Source organism: Danio rerio, chromosome 12 (assembly GCF_052040795.2).
Source record: "Danio rerio strain M-AB ecotype USA chromosome 12, GRCz13ab, whole genome shotgun sequence".
NCBI classification, from domain to species: domain Eukaryota; kingdom Metazoa; phylum Chordata; class Actinopteri; order Cypriniformes; family Danionidae; genus Danio; species Danio rerio.
Genome location: NC_141032.1, coordinates 43,902,375 through 43,928,254, shown reverse-complemented (window position 1 = coordinate 43,928,254; position 25,880 = coordinate 43,902,375). Strand labels below are relative to the sequence as shown.

The 25,880-nt window shown below is 37.8% G+C and overlaps 1 protein-coding gene, 1 long non-coding RNA gene and 29 other non-coding genes across 33 annotated transcripts in view; 30 read left to right on the top strand and 1 right to left on the bottom strand.

Moving 5' to 3' along the window:
• The window catches only part of LOC147841485 (uncharacterized), a 53,232-nt gene extending 34,912 nt beyond the window's left edge, over positions 1 to 18,320 (top strand). The window contains exon 3 of the long non-coding RNA XR_015504558.1: positions 18,184 to 18,320. This is a non-coding gene — a long non-coding RNA (uncharacterized LOC147841485). The remainder of the gene's footprint in view (positions 1 to 18,183) is intronic.
• Positions 18 to 106, top strand: trnar-ucu (transfer RNA arginine (anticodon UCU)). The gene is given in 2 exon segments: positions 18 to 54; positions 71 to 106. It is a non-coding gene; the product is annotated as a tRNA-Arg (tRNA).
• trnat-agu (transfer RNA threonine (anticodon AGU)) lies at positions 1,236 to 1,309 on the top strand. Its single transcript has one exon. It is a non-coding gene; the product is annotated as a tRNA-Thr (tRNA).
• Positions 1,696 to 1,769, top strand: trnat-agu (transfer RNA threonine (anticodon AGU)). Its single transcript has one exon. It is a non-coding gene; the product is annotated as a tRNA-Thr (tRNA).
• Positions 1,854 to 1,942, top strand: trnar-ucu (transfer RNA arginine (anticodon UCU)). The gene is given in 2 exon segments: positions 1,854 to 1,890; positions 1,907 to 1,942. It is a non-coding gene; the product is annotated as a tRNA-Arg (tRNA).
• trnat-ugu (transfer RNA threonine (anticodon UGU)) lies at positions 2,155 to 2,228 on the top strand. Its single transcript has one exon. It is a non-coding gene; the product is annotated as a tRNA-Thr (tRNA).
• Positions 2,615 to 2,688, top strand: trnat-agu (transfer RNA threonine (anticodon AGU)). The gene has a single exon. It is a non-coding gene; the product is annotated as a tRNA-Thr (tRNA).
• trnar-ucu (transfer RNA arginine (anticodon UCU)) lies at positions 2,774 to 2,862 on the top strand. Its single transcript is given in 2 exon segments — positions 2,774 to 2,810; positions 2,827 to 2,862. It is a non-coding gene; the product is annotated as a tRNA-Arg (tRNA).
• Positions 3,076 to 3,149, top strand: trnat-agu (transfer RNA threonine (anticodon AGU)). The gene has a single exon. It is a non-coding gene; the product is annotated as a tRNA-Thr (tRNA).
• On the top strand, positions 3,235 to 3,323 carry trnar-ucu (transfer RNA arginine (anticodon UCU)). Its single transcript is given in 2 exon segments — positions 3,235 to 3,271; positions 3,288 to 3,323. It is a non-coding gene; the product is annotated as a tRNA-Arg (tRNA).
• Positions 3,536 to 3,609, top strand: trnat-ugu (transfer RNA threonine (anticodon UGU)). Its single transcript has one exon. It is a non-coding gene; the product is annotated as a tRNA-Thr (tRNA).
• On the top strand, positions 4,154 to 4,242 carry trnar-ucu (transfer RNA arginine (anticodon UCU)). Its single transcript is given in 2 exon segments — positions 4,154 to 4,190; positions 4,207 to 4,242. It is a non-coding gene; the product is annotated as a tRNA-Arg (tRNA).
• Positions 4,451 to 4,524, top strand: trnat-ugu (transfer RNA threonine (anticodon UGU)). The gene has a single exon. It is a non-coding gene; the product is annotated as a tRNA-Thr (tRNA).
• On the top strand, positions 4,910 to 4,983 carry trnat-ugu (transfer RNA threonine (anticodon UGU)). The gene has a single exon. It is a non-coding gene; the product is annotated as a tRNA-Thr (tRNA).
• On the top strand, positions 5,370 to 5,443 carry trnat-agu (transfer RNA threonine (anticodon AGU)). The gene has a single exon. It is a non-coding gene; the product is annotated as a tRNA-Thr (tRNA).
• On the top strand, positions 5,529 to 5,617 carry trnar-ucu (transfer RNA arginine (anticodon UCU)). The gene is given in 2 exon segments: positions 5,529 to 5,565; positions 5,582 to 5,617. It is a non-coding gene; the product is annotated as a tRNA-Arg (tRNA).
• Positions 5,831 to 5,904, top strand: trnat-agu (transfer RNA threonine (anticodon AGU)). Its single transcript has one exon. It is a non-coding gene; the product is annotated as a tRNA-Thr (tRNA).
• On the top strand, positions 6,291 to 6,364 carry trnat-agu (transfer RNA threonine (anticodon AGU)). The gene has a single exon. It is a non-coding gene; the product is annotated as a tRNA-Thr (tRNA).
• On the top strand, positions 6,449 to 6,537 carry trnar-ucu (transfer RNA arginine (anticodon UCU)). The gene is given in 2 exon segments: positions 6,449 to 6,485; positions 6,502 to 6,537. It is a non-coding gene; the product is annotated as a tRNA-Arg (tRNA).
• On the top strand, positions 6,751 to 6,824 carry trnat-ugu (transfer RNA threonine (anticodon UGU)). Its single transcript has one exon. It is a non-coding gene; the product is annotated as a tRNA-Thr (tRNA).
• Positions 7,370 to 7,458, top strand: trnar-ucu (transfer RNA arginine (anticodon UCU)). The gene is given in 2 exon segments: positions 7,370 to 7,406; positions 7,423 to 7,458. It is a non-coding gene; the product is annotated as a tRNA-Arg (tRNA).
• trnat-agu (transfer RNA threonine (anticodon AGU)) lies at positions 7,672 to 7,745 on the top strand. The gene has a single exon. It is a non-coding gene; the product is annotated as a tRNA-Thr (tRNA).
• On the top strand, positions 8,116 to 8,189 carry trnat-ugu (transfer RNA threonine (anticodon UGU)). Its single transcript has one exon. It is a non-coding gene; the product is annotated as a tRNA-Thr (tRNA).
• On the top strand, positions 8,274 to 8,362 carry trnar-ucu (transfer RNA arginine (anticodon UCU)). The gene is given in 2 exon segments: positions 8,274 to 8,310; positions 8,327 to 8,362. It is a non-coding gene; the product is annotated as a tRNA-Arg (tRNA).
• On the top strand, positions 8,575 to 8,648 carry trnat-agu (transfer RNA threonine (anticodon AGU)). Its single transcript has one exon. It is a non-coding gene; the product is annotated as a tRNA-Thr (tRNA).
• trnat-agu (transfer RNA threonine (anticodon AGU)) lies at positions 9,019 to 9,092 on the top strand. The gene has a single exon. It is a non-coding gene; the product is annotated as a tRNA-Thr (tRNA).
• trnar-ucu (transfer RNA arginine (anticodon UCU)) lies at positions 9,177 to 9,265 on the top strand. The gene is given in 2 exon segments: positions 9,177 to 9,213; positions 9,230 to 9,265. It is a non-coding gene; the product is annotated as a tRNA-Arg (tRNA).
• On the top strand, positions 9,478 to 9,551 carry trnat-agu (transfer RNA threonine (anticodon AGU)). The gene has a single exon. It is a non-coding gene; the product is annotated as a tRNA-Thr (tRNA).
• On the top strand, positions 9,637 to 9,725 carry trnar-ucu (transfer RNA arginine (anticodon UCU)). Its single transcript is given in 2 exon segments — positions 9,637 to 9,673; positions 9,690 to 9,725. It is a non-coding gene; the product is annotated as a tRNA-Arg (tRNA).
• Positions 10,124 to 10,215, top strand: trnar-ucu (transfer RNA arginine (anticodon UCU)). The gene is given in 2 exon segments: positions 10,124 to 10,160; positions 10,177 to 10,215. It is a non-coding gene; the product is annotated as a tRNA-Arg (tRNA).
• Positions 17,791 to 25,880, bottom strand: part of si:ch211-27e6.1 — a 122,092-nt gene continuing 114,002 nt past the window's right edge. For all 3 annotated transcript variants that reach the window (XM_087276897.1, XM_087276898.1, XM_087276896.1), the window contains one exon: positions 17,791 to 18,472. In XM_087276897.1, coding sequence (XP_087133023.1) covers positions 18,158 to 18,472 — 315 coding nt within the window. In that variant the 3' untranslated portion in view covers positions 17,791 to 18,157. The remainder of the gene's footprint in view (positions 18,473 to 25,880) is intronic.

Below are 25,880 nucleotides of genomic sequence, written 5' to 3'. Positions count from 1 at the left end.
CAGAAGCAGAGCACCCAGGCTCTGTGGCGCAATGGATAGCGCATTGGACTTCTAGGCTGTTAGCTGAGCCATTCAAAGGTTGTGGGTTCGAGTCCCACCAGAGTCGTAAACTTTGCCCTTTTTCTTCATTGACTTTGGTGTGGTCTGTTGCCAACATTTTAGGCATCTGTCCATAACGTTTTGCTTCTTTCTTTTGTTGCTTCTTTCTTTCATTTCATTGCATTTTCTGCATCCTGACATGCTGGTTTTTGTTGTAAATTAGTTTTTTTCTTCTTCGATTTTTGTTATCAGGCAAATGTTTCTTACGGTCAAATTTTGTGGCGCTGTGGCTTAGTTGGTCAAAGCGCATGTCTAGTAAACAGGAGATCCTGGGTTCAAATCCCAGCAGTGCCTTGTACGCAGTTGGCTGGCTTTTATGGGCCAGAGACTACCAAAAATTACTTTATCTGCAACAGTGCTAGCAGGAGCAGAGCACCCAGGCTCTGTGGCGCAATGGATAGCGCATTGGACTTCTAGGCTGTGAGCTAAGCCATTCAAAAGTTGTGAGTTCCAGTCCCATCAGAGTCGTAAGGTTTGCCCTTTTTCTTCACTGACTTAGGTGTGGTCCATTGCCAACATTTTAGGCATCTGTCCATAACATTTTGCTTCTTTCTTTCATTGCTTCTTTCTTTCATTTCATTGCATTTTCTGCATCCTGACATGCTGGTTTTTGTTGTGTATTAGTTTTTTCTTCTTCGATTTTTGTTATCAGGCAAATGTTTCTTACAGGCAATTTTTGTGGCGCTGTGGCTTAGTTGGTCAAAGCGCCTGACTAGTAAACAGGAGATCCTGGGTTCAAATCCCAGCAGTGCCTTGTCTGCAGTTGGCTTGACTTATGGGCCAGAGACTACCAAAAAGTACTTTATCTTCAACAGTGCTAGTGGAAGCAGAGCACTCGAGCTCTGTGGTGCAATGGATAGCGCATTGGACTTCTAGGCTGTTAGCTGAGCCATTCAAAGGTTGTGGGTTCGAGTCCCACCAGAGTCGTAAGCTTTGCCCTTATTTTTCACTGACTTTGGTGTGGTCTGTTGCCAACATTTTAGGCATCTGTCCATAACGTTTTGCTTCTTTCGTTGCTTCTTTCTTTCATTTCATTGCATTTTCTGCATCCTGACATGCTGGTTTTTGTTGTGAATTAGTTTTTTTCTTCTTCGATTTTTGTTATGAGGCAAATGTCTCCTACAGTTAATTTTTGTGGCGCTGTGGCTTAGTTGGTCAAAGTGCCTGTCTTGTAAACAGGAGATCCTGGGTTCAAATCCCAGCAGTCCCTTGTACGCAGTTGGCTGGCTTTTATGGGCCAGAGACTACCTAAAATTACTTTATCTGCAACAGTGCTAGCGGAAGCAGAGCACTCGGGCTCTGTGGGACAATGGATAGCGCATTGGACTTCTAGGCTGTGAGCTAAGCGATTCAAAAGTTGTGGGTTCGAGTCCCATCAGAGTCGTAAGGTTTACCCTTTTTCTTCATTGACTTTGGTGTGGTCCGTTGCCAAAATTTTAGGCATCTGTCCATAACATTTTGCTTCTTTCTTTCATTGCTTCTTTCTTTCATTTCATTGAATTTTCTGCATCCTGACATGCTGGTTTTTGTTGTGTATTAGTTTTTTCTTCTTCGATTTTTGTTATCAGGCAAATGTTTCTTACAGTCAATTTTTGTGGCGCTGTGGCTTAGTTGGTCAAAGCGCCTGTCTAGTAAACAGGAGATCCTGGGTTCAAATCCCAGCAGTGCCTTGTCTGCAGTTGGCTGGACTTATGGGCCAGAGACTACCAAAAAGTACTTTATCTTCAACAGTGCTAGTGGAAGCAGAGCACTCGGGCTCTTTGGCGCAATGGATAGCGCATTGGACTTCTAGGCTGTTAGCTGAGCCATTCAAAGGTTGTGGGTTCGAGTCCCACCAGAGTCGTAAGCTTTGCCCTTATTTTTCACTGACTTTGGTGTGGTCTGTTGCCAACATTTTAGGCATCTGTCCATAACGTTTTGCTTCTTTCTTTCGTTGCTTCTTTCTTTCATTTCATTGCATTTTCTGCATCCTGACATGCTGGTTTTTGTTGTGTATTAGTTTTTTCTTCTTCGATTTTTGTTATCAGGCAAATTTCTCCTACGGTTAAATTTAGTGGCGCTGTGGCTTAGTCGGTCAAAGCGCCTGTCTTGTAAACAGGACATCCTGGGTTCAAATCCCAGCAGTGCCTTGTACGCAGTTGGCTGGCTTTTATGGGCCAGAGACTACCTAAAATTACTTTATCTGCAACAGTGCTACATAGAGTAGAGCACTTAGGCTCTATGGGACAATGGATAGTGCATTGGACTTCTAGGCTGTGAGCTAAGCCATTCAAAAGTTGTGAGTTCCAGTCCCATCAGAGTCGTAAGGTTTGCCCTTTTTCTTCACTGACTTAGGTGTGGTCCATTGCCAACATTTTAGGCATCTGTCCATAACATTTTGCTTCTTTCTTTCATTGCTTCTTTCTTTCATTTCATTGCATTTTCTGCATCCTGACATGCTGGTTTTTGTTGTGTATTAGTTTTTTCTTCTTCGATTTTTGTTATCAGGCAAATGTTTCTTACAGACAATTTTTGTGGCGCTGTGGCTTAGTTGGTCAAAGCGCCTGTCTAGTAAACAGGAGATCCTGGGTTCAAATCCCAGCAGTGCCTTGTACGCAGTTGGCTGGCTTTTATGGGCCAGAGACTACCAAAAATTACTTTATCTGCAACAGTGCTAGCAGAAGCAGAGCACCCAGGCTCTGTGGCGCAATGGATAGCGCATTGGACTTCTAGGCTGTTAGCTGAGCCATTCAAAGGTTGTGGGTTCGAGTCCCACCAGAGTCGTAAGCTTTGCCCTTTTTCTTCATTGACTTTGGTGTGGTCCGTTGCCAACATTTTAGGCATCTGTCCATAACGTTTTGCTTCTTTCTTTCGTTGCTTCTTTCTTTAATTTCATTGCATTTTCTGCATCCTGACATGCTGGTTTTTGTTGTGAATTAGTTTTTTTCTTCTTCGATTTTTGTTATCAGGCAAATGTTTCTTACAGTCAATTTTTGTGGCGCTGTGGCTTAGTTGGTCAAAGCGCCTGTCTAGTAAACAGGAGATCCTGGGTTCAAATCCCAGCAGTGCCTTGTACGCAGTTGGCTGGCTTTTATGGGCCAGAGACTACCAAAAATTACTTTATCTGAAACAGTGCTAGCAGAAGCAGAGCACCCAGGCTCTGTGGCGCAATGGATAGCGCATTGGACTTCTAGGCTGTTAGCTGAGCCATTCAAAGGTTGTGGGTTCGAGTCCCACCAGAGTCGTAAGCTTTGCCCTTATTCTTGACTGACTTTGGTGTGGTCTGTTGCCAACATTTTAGGCATCTGTCCATATTGTTTTGCTTCTTTCTTTCGTTGCTTCTTTCTTTCATTTCATTTCATTTTCTGCATTCTGACATGCTGGTTTTTGTTGTGTATTAGTTTTTTCTTCTTCGATTTTTGTTATTAGGCAAATTTCTCCTACAGTTAAATTTACTGGCGATGTGGCTTAGTTGGTCAAAGCGCCTGTCTTGTAAACAGGAGATCCTGGGTTCAAATCCCAGCAGTGCCTTGTACGCAGTTGGCTGGCTTTTATGGGCCAGAGACTACCTAAAATTACTTCATCTGCAACAGTGCTACATAGAGTAGAGCATGTAGGCTCTATGGGACAATGGATAGTGCATTGGACTTCTAGGCTGTGAGCTAAGCCATTCAAAAGTTGTGAGTTCCAGTCCCATCAGAGTCGTAAGGTTTGCCCTTTTTCTTCACTGACTTAGGTGTGGTCCATTGCCAACATTTTAGGCATCTGTCCATAACATTTTGCTTCTTTCTTTCATTGCTTCTTTCTTTCATTTCATTGCATTTTCTGCATCCTGACATGCTGGTTTTTGTTGTGTATTAGTTTTTTCTTCTTCGATTTTTGTTATCAGGCAAATGTTTCTTACAGTCAATTTTTGTGGCGCTGTGGCTTAGTTAGTCAAAGCGCCTGACTAGTAAACAGGAGATCCTGGGTTCAAATCCCAGCAGTGCCTTGTCTGCAGTTGGCTTGACTTATGGGCCAGAGACTACCAAAAAGTACTTTATCTTCAACAGTGCTAGTGGAAGCAGAGCACTCGGGCTCTGTGGTGCAATGGATAGCGCATTGGACTTCTACGCTGTTAGCTGAGCCATTCAAAGGTTGTGGGTTCGAGTCCCACCAGAGTTGAAGCTTTGCCCTTATTTTTCACTGACTTTGGTGTGGTCTGTTGCCAACATTTTAGGCATCTGTCCATAACGTTTTGCTTCTTTCGTTGCTTCTTTCTTTCATTTCATTGCATTTTCTGCATCCTGACATGCTGGTTTTTGTTGTGAATTAGTTTTTTTCTTCTTCGATTTTTGTTATCAGGCAAATGTCTCCTACAGTTAATTTTTGTGGCGCTGTGGCTTAGTTGGTCAAAGTGCCTGTCTTGTAAACAGGAGATCCTGGGTTCAAATCCCAGCAGTGCCTTGTCTGCAGTTGGCTGGACTTATGGGCCAGAGACTACCAAAAAGTACTTTATCTTCAACAGTGCTAGTGGAAGCAGAGCACTCGGGGTCTTTGGCGCAATGGATAGCGCATTGGACTTCTAGGCTGTTAGCTGAGCCATTCAAAGGTTGTGGGTTCGAGTCCCACCAGAGTCGTAAGCTTTGCCCTTATTTTTCACTGACTTTGGTGTGGTCTGTTGCCAACATTTTAGGCATCTGTCCATAACGTTTTGCTTCTTTCTTTCGTTGCTTCTTTCTTTCATTTCATTGCATTTTCTGCATCCTGACATGCTGGTTTTTGTTGTGTATTAGTTTTTTCTTCTTCGATTTTTGTTATCAGGCAAATTTCTCCTACGGTTAAATTTAGTGGCGCTGTGGCTTAGTCGGTCAAAGCGCCTGTCTTGTAAACAGGACATCCTGGGTTCAAATCCCAGCAGTGCCTTGTACGCAGTTGGCTGGCTTTTATGGGCCAGAGACTACCTAAAATTACTTTATCTGCAACAGTGCTACATAGAGTAGAGCACTTAGGCTCTATGGGACAATGGATAGTGCATTGGACTTCTAGGCTGGAAGCTAAGCCATTCAAAAGTTGTGAGTTCCAGTCCCATCAGAGTCGTAAGGTTTGCCCTTTTTCTTCACTGACTTAGGTGTGGTCCATTGCCAACATTTTAGGCATCTGTCCATAACATTTTGCTTCTTTCTTTCATTGCTTCTTTCTTTCATTTCATTGCATTTTCTGCATCCTGACATGCTGGTTTTTGTTGTGTATTAGTTTTTTCTTCTTCGATTTTTGTTATCAGGCAAATGTTTCTTACAGGCAATTTTTGTGGCGCTGTGGCTTAGTTGGTCAAAGCGCCTGTCTAGTAAACAGGAGATCCTGGGTTCAAATCCCAGCAGTGCCTTGTACGCAGTTGGCTGGCTTTTATGGGCCAGGGACTACCAAAAATTACTTTATCTGCAACAGTGCTAGCAGAAGCAGAGCACCCAGGCTCTGTGGCGCAATGGATAGCGCATTGGACTTCTAGGCTGTTAGCTGAGCCATTCAAAGGTTGTGGGTTCGAGTCCCACCAGAGTCGTAAGCTTTGCCCTTTTTCTTCATTGACTTTGGTGTGGTCCGTTGCCAACATTTTAGGCATCTGTCCATAACGTTTTGCTTCTTTCTTTCGTTGCTTCTTTCTTTCATTTCATTGCATTTTCTGCATCCTGACATGCTGGTTTTTGTTGTGAATTAGTTTCTTTCTTCTTCGATTTTTGTTATCAGGCAAATGTTTCTTACAGTCAATTTTTGTGGCGCTGTGGCTTAGTTGGTCAAAGCGCCTGTCTAGTAAACAGGAGATCCTGGGTTCAAATCCCAGCAGTGCCTTGTCTGCAGTTGGCTGGACTTATGGGCCAGAGACTACCAAAAAGTACTTTATCTGCAACAGTGCTAGTGGAAGCAGAGCACTCGGGCTCTATGGCGGAATGGATAGCGCATTGGACTTCTAGGCTGTTAGCTGAGCCATTCAAAGGTTGTGGGTTCGAGTCCCACCAGAGTCGTAAGCTTTACCCTTATTCTTCACTGACTTTGGTGTGGTCTGTTGCCAACATTTTAGGCATCTGTCCATAACGTTTTGCTTCTTTCTTTCGTTGCTTCTTTCTTTCATTTCATTGCATTTTCTGCATCCTGACATGCTGGTTTTTGTTGTGAATTAGTTTTTTTCTTCTTCGATTTTTGTTATCAGGCAAATGTTTCTTACAGTCAATTTCTGTGGCGCTGTGGCTTAGTTGGTCAAAGCGCCTGTCTAGTAAACAGGAGATCCTGGGTTCAAATCCCAGCAGTGCCTTGTCTGCAGTTGGCTGGACTTATGGGCCAGAGACTACCAAAAAGTACTTTATCTGCAACAGTGCTAGTGGAAGCAGAGCACTCGGGCTCTGTGGCGCAATGGAGAGCGCATTGGACTTCTAGGCTGTTAGCTGAGCCATTCAAAGGTTGTGGGTTCGAGTCCCAACAGAGTCGTAAGCTTTACCCTTAATCTTCACTGACGTTGGTGTGGTCTGTTGCTAACATTTTAGGCATCTGTCCATAACGTTTGGCTTCTTTCTTTTGTTGCTTCTTTCTTTCATTTCATTGCATTTTCTGCATCCTGACATGCTGGTTTTTGTTGTGAATTAGTTTTTTTCTTCTTCGATTTTTGTTATCAGGCAAATGTCTCCTACAGTTAATTTTTGTGGTGCTGTGGCTTAGTTGGTCAAAGCGCCTGTCTTGTAAACAGGAGATCCTGGGTTCAAATCCCAGCAGTGCCTTGTACGCAGTTGGCTGGCTTTTATGGGCCAGAGACTACCTAAAATTACTTTATCTGCAACAGTGCTACATAGAGTAGAGCACTTAGGCTCTATGGGACAATGGATAGTGCATTGGACTTCTAGGATGTGAGCTAAGCCATTCAAAAGCTGTGAGTTCCAGTCCCATCAGAGTCGTAAGGTTTGCCCTTTTTCTTTACTGACTTAGGTGTGGTCCATTGCCAACATTTTAGGCATCTGTCCATAACATTTTGCTTCTTTCTTTCGTTGCTTCTTTCTTTCATTTCATTGCATTTTCTGCATCCTGACATGCTGGTTTTTGTTGTGTATTAGTTTTTTCTTCTTCGATTTTTGTTATCAGGCAAATGTTTCTTACGATTAATTTTTGTGGAGCTGTGGCTTAGTTGGTCAAAGCCCATCTCTAGTAAACAGGAGATCCTGGGTTCAAATCCCAGCAGTGCCTTGTACGCAGTTGGCTGGCTTTTATGGGCCATAGACTACCAAAAATTACTTTATCTGCAACAGTGCTAGTGGAAGCAGAGCTCTCGGGCTCTGTGGCGCAATGGATAGCGCATTGGACTTCTAGGCTGTTAGCTGAGCCATTCAAAGGTTGTGGGTTCGAGTCCCACCAGAGTCGCAAGCTTTGCCCTTTTTCTTCATTGACTTTGGTGTGGTCCGTTGCCAACATTTTAGGCATCTGTCCATAACGTTTTGCTTCTTTCTTTCGTTGCTTCTTTCTTTCATTTCATTGCATTTTCTGCATCCTGACATGCTGGTTTTTGTTGTGAATTAGTTTTTTTCTTCTTCGATTTTTGTTATCAGGCAAATGTCTCCTACAGTTAATTTTTGTGGTGCTGTGGCTTAGTTGGTCAAAGTGCCTGTCTTGTAAACAGGAGATCCTGGGTTCAAATCCCAGCAGTCCCTTGTACGCAGTTGGCTGGCTTTTATGGGCCAGAGACTACCTAAAATTACTTTATCTGCAACAGTGCTAGTGGAAGCAGAGCACTCGGGCTCTGTGGGACAATGGATAGCGCATTGGACTTCTAGGCTGTGAGCTAAGTGATTCAAAAGTTGTGGGTTCGAGTCCCATCAGAGTCGTAAGGTTTACCCTTTTTCTTCACTGACTTAGGTGTGGTCCGTTGCCAAAATTTTAGGCATCTGTCCATAACATTTTGCTTCTTTCTTTCATTTCATTGCATTTTCTGCATCCTGACATGCTGGTTTTTGTTGTGTATTAGTTTTTTCTTCTTCGATTTTTGTTATCAGGCAAATGTTTCTTACAGTCAATTTTTGTGGCGCTGTGGCTTAGTTGGTCAAAGCACCTGTCTAGTAAACAGGAGATCCTGGGTTCAAATCCCAGCAGTGCCTTGTCTGCAGTTGGCTGGACTTATGGGCCAGAGACTACCAAAAAGTACTTTATCTGCAACAGTGCTAGTGGAAGCAGAGCACTCGGGCTCTATGGCGCAATGGATAGCGCATTGGACTTCTAAGCTGTTAGCTGAGCCATTCAAAGGTTGTGGGTTCGAGTCCCACCAGAGTCGTAAGCTTTGCCCTTTTTCTTCACTGACTTTGGTGTGGTCTGTTGCCAACATTTTAGGCATCTGTCCATATTGTTTTGCTTCTTTCTTTCGATGCTTCTTTCTTTCATTTCATTGCATTTTCTGCATTCTGACATGCTGGTTTTTGTTGTGTATTAGTTTTTTCTTCTTCGATTTTTGTTATCAGGCAAATTTCTCCTACAGTTAAATTTACTGGCGCTGAGGCTTAGTTGGTCAAAGCGCCTGTCTTGTAAACAGGAGATCCTGGGTTCAAATCCCAGCAGTGCCTTGTACGCAGTTGGCTGGCTTTTATGGGCCAGAGACTACCTAAAATTACTTTATCTGCAACAGTGCTAGTGGAAGCAGAGCACTCGGGCTCTGTGGCGCAATGGATAGCGCATTGGACTTCTAGGCTGTGAGCTAAGCCATTCAAAAGTTGTGAGTTCCAGTCCCATCAGAGTCGTAAGGTTTGCCCTTTTTCTTCACTGACTTAGGTGTGGTCCGTTGCCAAAATTTTAGGCATCTGTCCATAACATTTTGCTTCTTTCTTTCATTTCATTGCGTTTTCTGCATCCTGACATGCTGGTTTTTGTTGTGTATTAGTTTTTTCTTCTTCGATTTTTGTTATCAGGCAAATGTTTCTTACTGTCAATTTTTGTGGCGCTGTGGCTTAGTTGGTCAAAGCGCCTGTCTAGTAAACAGGAGATCCTGGGTTCAAATCCCAGCAGTGCCTTTTCTGCAGTTGGCTGGACTTATGGGCCAGAGAGTACCAGAAATTACTTTATCTGCAACAGTGCTAGTGGAAGCAGAGCACTCGGGCTCTGTGGCGCAATGGATAGCGCATTGGACTTCTAGGCTGTTAGCTGAGCCATTCAAAGGTTGTGGGTTCGAGTCCCACCAGAGTCGTAAGCTTTGCCCTTTTTCTTCATTGACTTTGGTGTGGTCCGTTGCCAACATTTTAGGCATCTGTCCATAACGTTTTGCTTCTTTCTTTCGTTGCTTCTTTATTTCATTTCATTGCATTTTCTGCATCCTGACATGCTGGTTTTTGTTGTGTATTAGTTTTTTCTTCTTCGATTTTTGTTATCAGGCAAATTTCTCCTACAGTTAAATTTAGTGGCGCTGTGGCTTAGTTGGTCAAAGCACCTGTCTTGTAAACAGGAGATCCTGGGTTCAAATCCCAGCAGTGCCTTGTACGCAGTTGGCTGGCTTTTATGGGCCAGAGACTACCAAAAATTACTTTATCTGCAACAGTGCTAGTGGAAGCAGAGCTCTCGGGCTCTGTGGCGCAATGGATAGCGCATTGGATTTCTAGGCTGTTAGCTGAGCCATTCAAAGGTTGTGGGTTCGAGTCCCACCAGAGTCGTAAGCTTTGCCCTTATTCTTCACTGACTTTGGTGTGGTCCGTTGCCAACATTTTAGGCATCTGTCCATAACGTTTTGCTTCTTTCTTTCGTTGCTTCTTTCTTTCATTTCATTGCATTTTCTGCATCCTGACATGCTGGTTTTTGTTGTGTATTAGTTTTTTCTTCTTCGATTTTTGTTATCAGGCAAATGTTTCTTACAGTCAATTTTTGTGGCGCTGTGGCTTAGTTGGTCAAAGTGCATGTCTAGTAAACAGGAGATCCTGGGTTCAAATCCCAGCAGTGCCTTGTACGCAGTTGGCTGGCTTTTATGGGCCAGAGACTACCAAAAATTACTTTATCTGCAACAGTGCTAGTAGAAGTAGAGCTCTCGGGCTCTGTGGCGCAATGGATAGCGCATTGCTCTGTGGCGCAATGGATAGCGCATTGGACTTCTAGGCTGTTAGCTGAGCCATTCAAAGGTTGTGGGTTCGAGTCCCACCAGAGTCGCAAGTTTTGCCCTATTTCTTCATTGACTTTGGTGTGGTCCGTTGCCAACATTTTAGGCATCTGTCCATAACGTTTTGCTTCTTTCTTTCGTTGCTTCTTTCTTTCATTTCATTGCATTTTCTGCATCCTGACATGCTGGTTTTTGTTGTGAATTAGTTTTTTTCTTCTTCGATTTTTGTTATCAGGCAAATGTTTCTTTCACTTAGTTTTTGTGGCACTGTGGCCTAGCTGGTCAAAGTGCCTGCCTTGTAAACAGGAGATCCTGGGTTCAGATCCCAGCAGTGCCTTGTCTGCAATTGGCTGGCTTTTATGGGCCAGAGACTACCAAAAATTACTTTATCTGCAACAGTGCTACATAGAGCAGAGCACTCAGGCTCTATGGGACAATGGATAGCGCATGATTACGAGCACTGCTCCATTTAAGCCCTCGCAATATGCGTTTAACCGGGAGAGCTCGTACGGAGCTCTTAGTAAGGGACCATCTGAATGTGTCAGGAATATCAAAAACAAAACCAACTTAACCCCGCTTGACAACAGACAATGGCAGAAACATTGCCAATGCTGTCAAAGCATTGTTGTTAATGTGGCTTCGCAGAGAGGCATGGGCGTTCCCCAGATGTCCCGACTCCTCTGCAGAGGAAACTTTTCTGTAACCGTGCTGTGCGCTTTCTGTTTAACCCTTTGGGAGTTAACGTTACGTGCGGACTGACAGGTGCGCGATGCGTGAGGCCAGGAAACAGGACGAAGCTTTCAGTTAAGATGAACACAGTTTCTATAGTTATACTTTATTTAGAGATAAAGGTATATGGCTCTGCATATAATCACTCTATCTTGCTGTAGTTTATAGCCGTTTCGCTTTACTTCAGGATGCATTAATGCCGCTCTGAAGGTCTAATCACTGTTTTAAGTTATCCAGAGCTGTATGAATGTACAAATCATGAATATCACAATAGTATTAAATATTACAATTGTAACAACACAGACAGCAACACTTTTGCACAATCGATACCCAGCTGAATCAGTCGTTTCATAAGAGGACCGCACTTCTTCTCTTCTTTTTTCTTTGTCAACATGAAGGCAGTGAGGTGCGCCTTGTTTTCGCCTTATAAAGCATCTATGCACATTAATGCAATAGCATATTTAAACAACTAAACTGTTAACAAAAAGTCTACATATGCGTGCGTTGTTGTTGTCTTTTCATCACGCAGCGCGCACTTGAACCGCGAGGGAGAGAGAGGAAACCATCAGGACATATTCTATAAATGTTCTTCAGACATATTCTTCAAATGTTATTTAATAAAAAATAGTTTTAAAAATCTTTTTTTTTTCCCACGCCACACAAAAAAAAAAAATCGTGATACGAACCGAATCGTGGGTCAAAAATCGTGATACGAACTGAATCGTGGGTTTGGTGTATCGTTACAGCCCTAATGGCTTTATATAGCATGGTGTGGTAATGCGTAACCAATTGGATTTTAATATTTCAAGTCGAGGCATTCACACATGCAGCGCTACTGTTGGTGGTTTTTTTTCTTTTCTTTTTTCGATTAAAAAATTAGCCCCTGTCACAGCCATCAGGTGCTGTGGCTTAGTTGGTCAAAGCGCCTGTCTTGTAAACAGGAGATCCTGGGTTTGAATACTAGCAGTGCCTTGTCCGCAGTTGGCTGGCTTTTATGGGCCAGAGACTACCAAAAAGTACTTTATCTGCAACAGTGCAGAGTTTTGCCCAGTGTGTGTGTGTTTTGTGATTTGTGTGTAGAGTTCTGACAATATGAGACCTGCTTTCAGAAAATGTGTGTAAACAATTGAAAAAAACTGTAATAGTATAAGAGTGATGGTGGTGGGCAAAATTTTAATGCACATGTTTATTTCTCAGAATAAGAAAATTTTGGCACTAACAACTTTTTACAACATATTAGAAAGATTGAAAAAATGATGCACACTGTGCCTATAACAGAAACTGCTGAGATATTTTTCTTCTGCAATGGATGAAAACAAACAAACACACAATTGTATAATTGTCCAACAGAGGGCAGTCTCTACTTACTTTCCCTCTTTGAGGAAAAAATACCCACATGAAAAAATATTAGCCAATTGTTTTTGCAAATACCAGTGTTTTTGAACCATACTACCGTGTATTATAATATAATAAATATTTACTGTATTATAATATTATATTGTTTATATTTTCTTAATGAACTCTACAGCATAATTCAGTAAGCCTATTAACCCTTTGATGCACAAGCTATAAAATAGATAGAACAAATAAACTTAGACGGGTCACTTTAAACCCATGTAGTGCATCAAAGGGTTAACTAGTGAACTGATGAACTGTGATACTGTTGTTTACTTTAGTTTTTTTTTTAAAGTAAACGGTGGCCTACTATATAGCGTATGTCGTTGGGTCATTTGTTTAAATTACTATAGCTGTTGAATTTACATAGCATAGAATCAAGGGCATAGGTTTGCACTTGACATTGGTAGGGATGGGTGACTCAAACAATATATATATATATATATATATATATATATATATATATATATATATATATATATATATATATATATATATTTACACACACACACACACACACAAACACACACACACACACACACACACACACACACACACACACACACACACACACACACACACACACACACACACACACACACACACACACACACACACACACACACACACACACACACACACACACACACACACACACACACAGATTCATGCCGCTGTGGCGACCCGGGATTAATAAAAGGGACTAAGCCGAAAAGAAAATGACTGAATGAATATACTATGAATATACTGTACACAAACACACACACTGCTATTATTTATTTACTGCTATTAAAATATAGTAAAAATTAATCCTCTTTTGGTACAAATTATTAAGTTTTAGGCCTGTAGCCAGGGGGGATTTGAAAAACCAAAGTTGGATTATTATTATTTTTGAATTTTTCTTATTATTCAAGTGGACAAATTCTGACTAAGGAAAGTTGAATGTTCTGGTCAGTTTTTTGTTATATTAAATGCACACCTAAAATAGTATGGTAAGCAATTTGACAAAATAGTTGGAAATATTTTTTGGTACATCAAAAAATGTGGTTATGATAACCATCTGACAAGATAATCCAGCATAAATGAGTTCTTAAAATGTCACTAAAATGCAATATTTATACCTCAAAATTAAACAGAAAATCAGGCAAATAACTGCAAAAATGTCCAGTTTTTCAGGCCAGAGCAATGTTTAAAATAAAAGAAGTTTATTAACTGATAAAGAGAGAGTTTATTTTAGCCATAGTGCAAATGAAACAAGTCTCTTATAGCTGTAATAGGCCTAAAATAACAGATTAATTCGAATACTTTATTAGTCTGTAATACGGTTGAAAAGCACTACAGTATTCACTATGAATTACTGAAGTATTTTTTGTGACCTTAATCTTTAAAAAAAAGGTTGTTTATTGGCACTGATGGTGCCATGAAAACATTTATGGAGCATTTAAATTCCACAAAACATTCTTTAAAGTGAAAAGATATTTATTATTATTAATATATATAAATATATGCAGTTGAAGTCTGAATTATTTGCCCCCTTTTGATTATTATATATTTTTTATATTTCCCAAATGATGCTTAACAGAGCAAGGAAATTTTCACTGTATGTCTGATAATATTTTTTCTTCTGGAGAAAGTCTTATTTCTTTTACTTTGGCTAGAATAAAAGCAGTTTTTTTATTTACCATTTTTAGGTTAAAGTTATTAGCCCCTTTAAGCTATTTTTTCTTTCGCTAGTCTACAGAACAAACCATCGTTATACAATAACTTGCCTAATTACCCTAACCTGCCTTGTTAACCTAATTAACCTAGTTAAGCCTTTAATGTCCCTTTAAGCTGTATAGAAGTGTCTTGAAAAACATCTAGTCAAATATTATTTACTGTCATCATGGCAAAGATAAAATAAATCAGTTATTAGAGATGAGTTATTAAAACTATTATAATTAGAAATGAGTTGAAAAAAAATCTTCACTCTGTTAAACAAAAATTGGGGAAAAAATTAAACAGGGGGGCTAATAATTCTTACTTCAACTGTATATAAGCTTTATATTTAATATTGTTATATATCAACAAGTCTAAATGTGTTCATACTAGTATACACTGCAAAAAAATCTGTTCTTAGAGATTTATTTTGTCTTGTTTCGAGTCCAAATATCTAAAAAAACTCAAGAAGCCTTAGACAAGCCAACAATTAATAGTTTTGATTTCAGAAATAATAAATCAAAATGAAGTGAAACAAGCTAAATAATCTGCCAATCAGTCTTTACTTACTTCAGTGGCTGATTATTTTAGTTTTGACTTGTCTAAAAATGCTTCTTGATTTTAGAAATGTATTTGCTGCCAGGTTGCTGCCAGAAGTGATGTTACGCCCCAGTCACACGGGGCGTCAGCTTCAACGCTTCCCATTCACTTTAAGTGGGTGACGTCAAGCATTGCCGAACTTTGGCACTTCACTGGTATTGCTCGCTGCAGAAGTTGGGACTTGCTCAACTTTTAAAGCGTCAACGGAAGTGTCAGCCAATTAGATCTCAGTATGCAAATACTAATTTCATTGACTGACACTGCTATGAAGATCGCGTCAGCCTCAACTTCAGACACGCCCTCTGTCAAGCATTGACGCTGAAGTCCCGTGTGAATGGGGCGTTAGTGAGGCCAGCAGGAAGTGTTCAACCTTTGGTCTGCGTGGGTCCTAACGCCCCAGTATATTGAAGGGAAATTTGCTCACTGGCCTCTGTCCATCATGGCCTCCTAACCATCCTCATATCATAATTGGCTTCATCACTCTGTCTCCTCTCCACCAATCAGCTGGTGTGCGGTCCGGTGCAATTTTGCAACCATTGTGACATCCAGGTGGATGCTGCACACTGGTGGTGGATGAGGAGATTCCCCTTAATGTGTAAAGCGCTCTGTCTAGAAAAGCGAAAGATAAATGTAAGGAATTATTAATTATTATTATTATTATTAAATATCTTAATCACAATACTCAACAACTATATCAAATATTGCATATTTTCCCAGTAGGCCTATCATGCAGCCCTAGTTTGAATACCGAATGAATTATCGACTTTCGTTATTTTCACTCATTGTTGCGTTCAGAACGTCTAATCTTGCATTGAATCAGCCCTCAAAACATATCCAGCCATTATAACCAGGTCAGAAAAGTTTGACTTCTTTTGTAACTTATGAATATCTTCCTTCTTACTTTTGACCAATGCATCCTCACCGCATAAAGTACTAATTTCTTAACATAATTAATCTATCACCAGTAAAGCGGAAAAGCAGAACAGAAAATCTGCAGATCAGACTGTATTTGAGCTCAGTCTCTGCCCATTTGCATTTTAGTCCAGCATGCGGCGTGAAAAATGTAGATTTTAAAATAGTATGGCGAGTTTATGTAATGGCCTGATCTGATTAATGAAGGAATGAATGTGGGAGAGCCGAGCAAAGGTGCTGATCTGTGCTTTTTTCCTTTATAGTGGAAATGTTCAGCTCTGTTCATCACGAGTAAGAGATCACAAATGAAATTAATACTTGCACAAGTGCATCATGAATATGTTAAAGGTGCAGGAGGTGATTGTCTTCAGAAACATTTGTTGTTGTGCCGGTTGAAAGTCTCTACACATTCCAACAGTAATGATTAAAGTAAATGATCTAAATGTGTTTGTGTTTTTATATTCTTAATAAGGCATAAAATTTAAAAATGTTCATCCAGTCAAATATTGTTGGACAGACACATAACGCAATTACGACAGGTATCTCAAACAGTCTGTCTACAAATTTAGATCAGAATTTCTGCGCAGCCTCTTTAGGCAGAAAGATAAGTCACTCGCGTGCACATGTGAAGCACACATCTACTGCTGATAGAGAGACGTCATCCTGCAAACTCTGCATCAACTTGAACTTCTTTCTGAAAGACCAACGTGGCCTTGTATGTATGAAAAGAACTACTGTTTCTGAAAGGGCTCCTGACAAAAATGCAGCATCAAAACTTTTCTAAACTCTGAATCAATATCGGAATTACTTTTGCACGCTGGAGGGAAATGACGTTACGCAGTTCAAAACAACAATCAGAAAGGCGACACCACGACTGAAGTATTTCTTTTAGACAGGTCTGTTTTAAAACTATTTTAGCCACGCAAAGCTTATGTAGACTGTGTTGATTATGAATGGGGTTATATGCACGGCGGTGTTGTTCACCCACTGAAAACATCTGGCAGAAGATTAACTATTGTCAAGTTCATGGAGTACCTTTTACAACATCGATTATATAGTTGGTTAAACAGACCCGGGCATTTCCCACATAGCAAACAGACTTGGCCCAAATGTTAATTGTGCCATTTGGTAAGTTAACTATATCAACACCACCCTTTAAACAGAAACCCCAAAAACTGAGACATAAACCATCCTAATGTTACCAGACCAATCGCTACACTGATCTGGGCCACACACTTCACATCCACAACTGGCCCAAATGTAGTTTGCGCCACTGAGTATTTTCACTGTTTAAAAAGTCTGTTGTATAGGTGAATATATATTTTAAAGAGCTATTTATTCATATGAATTTGACAACACTTCTTCAATTTTTCAGAACTTATTTTAAAAGTGCTCAATATTAATTATTTACTTGATCAGAATCATTTTTATTTATTTAATATTTTAATTAATTATTATTTATTTAGTTACTTTTATAAATTTTTTATTAGTATTATCATTATTATTATGTATATCAGCTTTCTCTGATGAACAGAAATCATTGAGGCGATGTAAATGTCAATTTCAAATCAATTAAAAGCATCCTTGCTAAATAAAAGTGTTTTTTTCTATCACTTTTTTTTACCAAAAATATTTATTTATTTATTTATTTATTTATATTTAAAGAATTATAAAATGTACATTTGAAGTCAGAATATTTAGCTCCCTTGTGAATTTGTTTTTTTCTTTAAATATTTCCCAAATGATGTTTAACAGAGCAAGGAAATTTTCACAAAATGTCTGATAATATTTTTTCTTCTGGAGAAAGTCTTATTTGTTTTATTTTGGCTAGAATAAAAGCAGTTTTACATTTTTAAACACCATTTTAAGGACAAAATTATTAGCCCCTTTAAGCTACCCCCCCCCCCCCAATAGTCTACAGAACAAACCATTGTTATACAATAACTTGCCTAATTACCCTAACCTGCCTAGTAAACCTAATTAAGCCTTTAAATCTCACTTTAAGCTGTATAGAAGTGTCTTGAAAAATATCTAGTAAAGTATTATGTACTGGCATCATGGCAAAGATAAAATAAATCAGTTATTAGAAATGAGCTGAAAAAATAAATTCTCCGTTAAACAGAAATTGGGGAAAAAACAGGGGGGCTAATAATTTTGACTTATTGACTTAACTCTTAATATTTGGTTATAAAAATAACAACAACAACAATAAACATTTCATTAACAGCAAATCAGCATATTAGGATGCTTTCCGAAAGATCACGTGGCTCTAATAATGATGCGAAAAATTCAGCTTTGAAATTAAACAAATACGAATTTATTAAAGGACGGAATTTTAATAAAGGAGATAAAGTCTTTCATTCATGTCCACTTACAAGGTAATTGATTTGATATATTTCCATAATCCCTCTGATTTTAAATGACTGTAATGATAACTATAGAGTGTATGGTTGTTTCCCAGTACTGGGTTGCAGCTGGAAGGGCATACGCTGCGTAAAACATATGCCAGAATAGTTGGTGGTTCATTTCGCTGTGGTGACTACTGATAAATAGGGGACTAAGCTGAAGGGAAATGAATGAATGAACGATAACTATATTAACATCCACATCACTGCACAACATTGTTCTGTTTATTATACCTTACACGCTGAGTCCATCCTACTAACAAACTAAACCTTCACTAACAGTGCTGATGTTCTGGCACCGTGAGCCATTTCTGAGGCCTAAACGTGAGCTGGAGCTCCTGGATGCCTGTGATCCAGAAGCAGAGCTGGGGCAGCGGGAGGATGTGCGGGATGCCCGGCGCTGGAGGTTTCTGGATATGGAGCGCTGCAGGTTCTTGTTGGAGGAGCATGCCGCCATGTTGACCAGCCAGGGGTGATGGAGAGCCTCTTCTGCGCTCATCCGCTGCTCCGGGACCACAGTCAGGAGCCCATTGATAAAGCCTTTGCCCAGAGATGAGACTGACCGCCACGGCTGGAAAACACAGAGATTGTTTGTATGAGTGTGTGAATGTTGGCAGTTACATCTTATTGTGGTCATGACATGATTTAAAGTAAAAAAATAACAAAACTAAATAAAATAAAAATAAAAAACTAAAATAATACAATAAAATATCCCAATATAGACAGTAAACAGATAAAGCAATAAATAAATAAATAATAAAATAAATAAATAGATAAATATTAAATGAAAATAATGTTTACATTTTTAGATGCCACATAGAAAGAGAGACACACACACTCATATTAAACAGAACACACATATACAAACTTCTACACACAAATACATGCAAGTTTTTTTTATCTCATAACATGAAGGAAACTTTTACTTTCATCTCTTATGATAAATAAATACAAACTTTTATGTTATAAAAGAAAAAATAAACAATAAAAACAAAAATAAACATTCAAAAACAAATAGGTAAATAAAATAAATGCTGTCACACTGTGTTTTAAAAGGATTAAACAGTCCAATGTGTTTTATATTACAACATGAAGAAAACTTCTATCAAATAATATAAAAATAAAAGCAGTGTTATTGTTTAAAAATACATTAAAATATGTTTGATCTCACGACAAGAGCGTTATATTACATGATACAATTTAATTAAGTACTATGAAAAACAACAAATAAATGCAGCTGTAGCATGGTTTACAATAAAGTAAAAATAAAATGAAGTCAAGATTAAAATGTGTTTTATCTTACAACATGAATGAAACTTTTACACTCTAAAATAAATAAAACATAAAAATAAAAAAATAATTTTAATTTAAAAAATGTAAAAAAATTAATTTGATTAAAAAAATAAATTAAAAAATTTAATAAAATGTAATTGAAAAATAAAATTAAAATAACAGATTTAAATAAAACTAAAAAAAGTACATTTAATAAAAAATAATAAAATTGAATAAAAAATTAAAAATAATTAAATATCAAATTAATGTAATTAAAAATAAATAAATATAATTAAAAATAAAATAAATGTAATTATAATTAGTAATTAAAAGTAATTAAATAAAATAAAAATGTAAAAATAAAAAAAATAAATAAAAAAAATAAAGCAAAAAGTAACTAAAAATAAAATACATTTAATAAAAAATAAAATAAAAAACTTGACTAAAAATAAAATACATTTAATATAAAATAGAATAAAAATTAACTTAAAATAAAATAAATTACATTTTTAAAACAATTAACGAAAAATAAAATAAATGTAATTAAAAATAAATTGAAATTTACCTAAAAATAAATTTAAGTAAAAAAAAAGAAAAAAAGAAATTTAACTAAAAATAAAATAAATTTAATAATAATAAAAAAAAAAAGCAACACCATGGTTTAAGTAAACATCCAAAACTTTGGCATTTTATCACATTCTGTCATTTAAAAAAGATGCTGAAAGTACTTTATAAATATGAATGATTATTTTTACTGTACACAGATCTGATTTAGAAAGAATCTTCCACTGAATCATATTAATCTCTGAATCACAATCTCCAGCATCTCCTCCTGTCCTCTTGAAAGCCTGCTCTCCATTCTCTGCTGGTTGTGCATTCAGTGAGTGTTTAGAAGAGCATCGTCTCATAACGACGGCGAAATGTAAATGTCAGCGAGTACAAAGACAGGCTGACCATCAATGACCCGATCCAGAGGCGCTTCTGCCTCTTAAGCTGCATTATACACAACATGGCATTTTCGCCACGTCGCCGTCTGAATGTGAAGACATTAGTCAATAAATGTCACCAGTTTTGAATTGATCTGTGACTCACAGCTAACTCGAACAACTTCATAACCATCTGAAGCACTTATAATGGATATTATTTTATAGAATAGAATAGAATAAATCCAATCAAGAAAAAAATAAAAAATAAAATAATTAATAAAAGTAAGGATAATAAAAAAATATAAAAACAACTCATTAAATAATAAATAAATATATAAATAAATAATTAAAATAAATAAATAATAAACCAAACAAATCTGATCAAGTAAAAAAAATTTCAACAAATAATAAAAAAAATTCTAAAAATAACTAATTAAATAATAAATAAATAAATATATATATAAATAATTATAATAAATAAATAAACAACCAAACAAATCTGATCAAGAAAAATAAAATAAAAAATAATGATAATACAATGAATTATAAAAATTACTAATTAAATAATTAATAAATAAATATATAAATAATTAAAATAAATAAATAAAACAACCAAACAAATCTGATCAAGTGAAATAATAATAATACTAAATTATAAAAATAACTAATTAAATAATAAATACATAAATAATTTTAATAAATAAACCAAAAAAATCTGATCAAGTGAAAATAAATAAATAAATAAAGCAATTAAATGAATAAATAAATAACAATAAAAAGTAAGAATTTTATAATTATAATAGAAATTAATATTTTAATAATTATTTAATAATTAATTAATTAATAAATACATAAATTAAAATAAATAAATAAAAAAACAAATCAATCAAACAAACAAACAAACAAACAAACAAACAAATAAGCACATAAAAAGTATTACAGTCTAAATTTAGATTGGATAATGTACACATTTGAAGTTTAAAAACCCATTTGACAAAAAAGTTCTCAACTAAAATAACTAATAAATAAACATATAAATAAACAAATTCATTAATTAAATAATAACTTAATTAATTTATTATCAGTTATTCGAGTTCTTTATCATGTATCGTGGCTTTAAACACAATGAATTTAATATGATTTTCCTTTCTCTTCATTTATATAGACTAACAACTGCATGCTAAATTCTAAACACACACACACACACAGACACGCGCACACACATACACGCACACGCACACACACGATTAATCAGCCATGAAATTGACAATACTTCAGTCTCCAGCTAACGAATACAACATAAAGCGCAGGTTTCATTTAAGCAAACAGAGAAAACATGGATGTGTGTGTGAGTTTTACTAGGAAGCATTAAAGCACATTAGTGTTGCTGTGGTCAGTGTGAAGTGAAATAAAGGATCCAGCGATTTCATCAAGAAGAGACAAATCTGACATCAATGAAACACAGCACGAGTCCAAAAACTACCTCCGCTGATCAGTGCTTCAATCTATCATTCTGTTCTGCCCAGTGATTGTGTATTCATCTGCTTGAATATATGCCTATGCAGAAGCGTGGAGCGTGCCTGCATGTGTTTAACCTGGAAAAGATGGCTGACTAGTTTCTAATTACACACCAAAAGCACTGCACTTCAGTTCACAACCAGATGTAAAAAAATTAGTTAGGCTCTGATATTAGGATTTAAATAACAAAATCATACAAAAAAATCTGTCTTTTTCTGTGTTTAAGCACTATAATCAAGTCTTTTGTGCATCTGCCGACACAAAAAATGTAAACAGGAAAATCCAGTTACTTTAAAAATCCAGCTAGTAGTGACACAGAATTGGGGTCTTATTATGCATTACCACCACTTAATCTGCATGTTTCCACCAATGACTTTAAGAAAATACTGATGACTCGACAGGCACAAGCTGTCACAAAAAACTGCTGAAATTGGAGCATGCTCAGAAGGACTGCCTGGTGGATCCTGAGGTGGAGCCGCAGAATCAAACTTCTGACCAAACGCTTATACGTCAAATTAACAAGTAGCTACCATTACTTGCCTCAATATGTAATGCATGTCGAGTAAAAGTATCTGTTGTAAATATTACTCAAAGTATGAGTAAAAAGCAGAGCTTTTAAAAGTACTCAAGAGTAGAGAGTGTTAAGCTGTAAAAAGCTGATGTATTTACATGTAATTTGTGGATGTGTGTACACGTAACATTCTGTAGTGCGTTTAGTTATAGCCCAGCAGGCACACAATGTAATAAGACCTTAATATTAGGTTAGATTTAGGTCATGACATCAGACAGTGTTTCCCCTATCATTATATAATGGGGGCGCCCAGCCCTCCCAATGGGTTTCCCCTCCCCCCTTTGATTTCAAGTTAATAAATTTTTTTTAAAGCGTCAGATCACAACTGTTTTTAAACAGCTAAATAGCCATATGTAATATCTTATTTCAGTTTTTCCTCTAGGGTTTTTTCCAGCTGCGGTGGCAGGGCTTATTTTACACAGATCTACTGACTACCTGTGGCGTTATTATTTCAATGACAAATGTCGTGAGCGCAGAATTAGAAGTCGGGATTGCATTTATGTAATAGCCTACGAGCATGCGTATCTCTGTGCTTGCGCGCCGATTTCCTCTGCTCGTGCTCAAAACTTCTTGCACGCCACCTCAAATATAAGCCGCTTCAAGAGCGCGCAGATCTTCATGTGCGCTCTCAAACAAATGCTGCTGGGTGTGATTTAGTGCATTTATGTAACGAGTATGTCCCCAGCATTTATTAGATTTGCTAGGAATATTTATGAATGTCTCCAATAGTCCTACAGAGTAGCATTAATGAAGTAAAGTGAAACGGCTATACGTATCACGCACCTGTCAGTCAGTCAGACAGTCAACACATCACCTTAAAGGGTAAACAATTGACGCACAGCACTACTACGGTAACAGAAAAAAACTTGTGCCGTTATGATTCACTTACCCTTTAATACGTTCGTTTTGGTGCGATTATTACCTGCTATAAAAAAAAAAAACGTTTTGAATGAGAAGCTGTAATCTAGCCGTGGCGGGATGAATATTGGCATGGCGCTCCGCCATGGAAAAATGAATGTAGCGGAAACCATGTATTTACACAATGGCTTAAAGGGCTTGCGACCATTTTGGTCAAATAGACTATGGGCCCGAAACGTAATATATGCAACCTTATACTATATTTAGGAGCATTTGTGTGACTGCATATAGGCTATTGGTTGTAGTGCGACCTAGTCTAGTGCTCCTCCCTGCCGCTATATTGGTTCACATTAGCTGTCAATCACTCAAGGCTTTCCGCTGTAAGATGACAGGGAGCTTCGGTGACCGTGGGTAATGCAAACGGCTGCAATTTGAGGAAGACGCAATGAAAAGTACACAGGTTCGCAAACCCACCCAAAGTTACAAATAATATCGCTGATGAGAGCGATCATGCTGTGAATGTTGATTTCGCCAGCCGAGATCAATCGAGTGTTTTCGGAGAGAGTGCTGAAAGACTTGGAGAGGATCAGCTGTTTGAATGGCCCGAATCTCTTCCAAGTAAGTGCTACCAAATAAGAGAGTTAATTTCGAGCCCTGTACATGCTTTTTAGCTCTGTCTCACGCTCTCACTCTGCCCAATTAAAATTCAACGTAAATTACGTAAAATGTTCTGTCAAATATGTAGACAGCATAAACAGGCAGTTACCAGAGGAAACCAGACACGACACCAGGCACGACCATTTAAATTTTTCCTTGCTAGTCCTACTGAAAGGAACCCCCCAAGCCCCCACCCAAAAAAAAAAAAAAAAACTGTAAACCTAGGGGAAACACTGATCAGGTGTCCAAATTTAATGTCTAGCCAGCATCTAAGGACGTTATTTTGATGTAAAAAACCAATGCCAAGTGTCGTCAATATTTTTTCTATTTTAGGTTGTGCTGGAAAGTGACCAAAATCCAACATTGAGCCAACAACTTAAACCAACATAATATTGATGTCAAATACCGACATTTATTCGTCAGGTTTGGCAACCAAAATCCAATATCTGATAGACGTCATAGTGGTAATGTCCACACAACATCAATAGATGTAACATCATTAGATGTTGATATTTGGTTGATTTTAGGTTGGACGTTGGACATTGACGTCGGCCTGATGTTGGGTTCTGACGTCAACCTGATTTTCATTTCCAAAAAAAATGCAACATCCCCACAATGTTAGGGTGTATTGTCAATCTGACTTCATGTTGACTTCTTGTTCCTGCTGGGTGTTTTCGATCATCATACAGTAAACATCCGTCATCTTCTCATCAGTGACATGCATCAAAACAGTCTCTGGGTCAATGCGTGTAAAGGTTTTGGACACTGTCTTGGACACTTTTAGTGCTTCCAAGCAGTTTGCTGTAATTATAAATAGCCCATGTTTTCAGATTCATTATGATGCGGCAGGAATCATAGAACTGATTTTTCTAATCAAACAGCACATACATTTTTAGAAAGGTTTTTATTTTTAATTAACAGTCAACAGGACCCAAAAATATACACACCATGGACAGCTATTTGCCACTAAGGAAAAATCAAGCGCTGATATTAGCCAAAGATATGAGTGTTTCATAGTACTGGGTTGATGCTGGAAGTGCATTCGTAGAGTAAATCATATGCCGGAATAGTTGGCAGTTCATTCCACTGTGGTGACCTCTGATAAAAAGAGACTAAGCTGAAGGAAAATGATTGAAGGAATTACCAAAAATTAGAGTGTTGATATATTTACAGTAGGGAATTTATAAAATATCTTCATTCAATTATTATCCTTCGGCTGAGTCCCTTTATTCACCAGGGGTCGCCACAGCGGATTGAACCACCAACTTATCCAGCTTATGTTTTACACAGTGGATGCCCTTCCAGCTATAACCCAACACTGGGAAACACCCATACACACCTATTCACACACATACACGACGTCCAATTTAGTCCATTCAATTCACCTAGAGTGCATGTCTTCGGACTGTGGGGGAAACCAGAGCACCTGGAGCAAACCCATGTGGAGAACTTGTAAACTCCACACATAACTGCCAACTGGAACCAGCGGCCTTCTTGCTGTGAGTGCTAACCACTGAGCCACTGTAGCGCCTAAAATATCTTCATCTTTAATATATTTGCCATCCTATGAAAAATGCATACAATGCCTCCTTTAAATCTGTGCAGAAGTGTGGGGAGCATGTGTTTAACCGGTGAAGGATGACTAACTAGTTTCTAAATATACTCCAAAGCTTGAATTCACAGCGAGAGGCAAAAATGAGTGATGAAATGAGGCTTTAATGAACAAAGGTTCTGTTGTTTTTTTTATGCTGTTTTTGTTGTTGTTTTTTTGTTCTCCAGAGGCTTCAATGTATCATCAGTGTAGGATTAAATGAGAGAGATCATCAGGTCAAACGAGTGAGATGAAACACATTTGCACTGAATTATCACAGGTGCGTTCAGCGCTCAGCATGACGCCACTGCAAGAAGCTTTCATTAACTTTAACATGGAAGAAAATAAAGGTGCGGGGTTTAAAAATGAATCACAAGTTTTAAAAAATACATGGAAACCTCATCGGAAAGAGCAAATAATACCATTTAAAAAGTGCCAAGCCTTATTAAAGAACTATTTGATAAAAAACACAAGTTAGACTGATAAATGGACAGATCAAAAGTGCAAATATTATGCGATGATATTTACTGTCACTTTTTGCTTATATATTTAATTTCTTAATTACACTTCACATCAAATTGAGTGT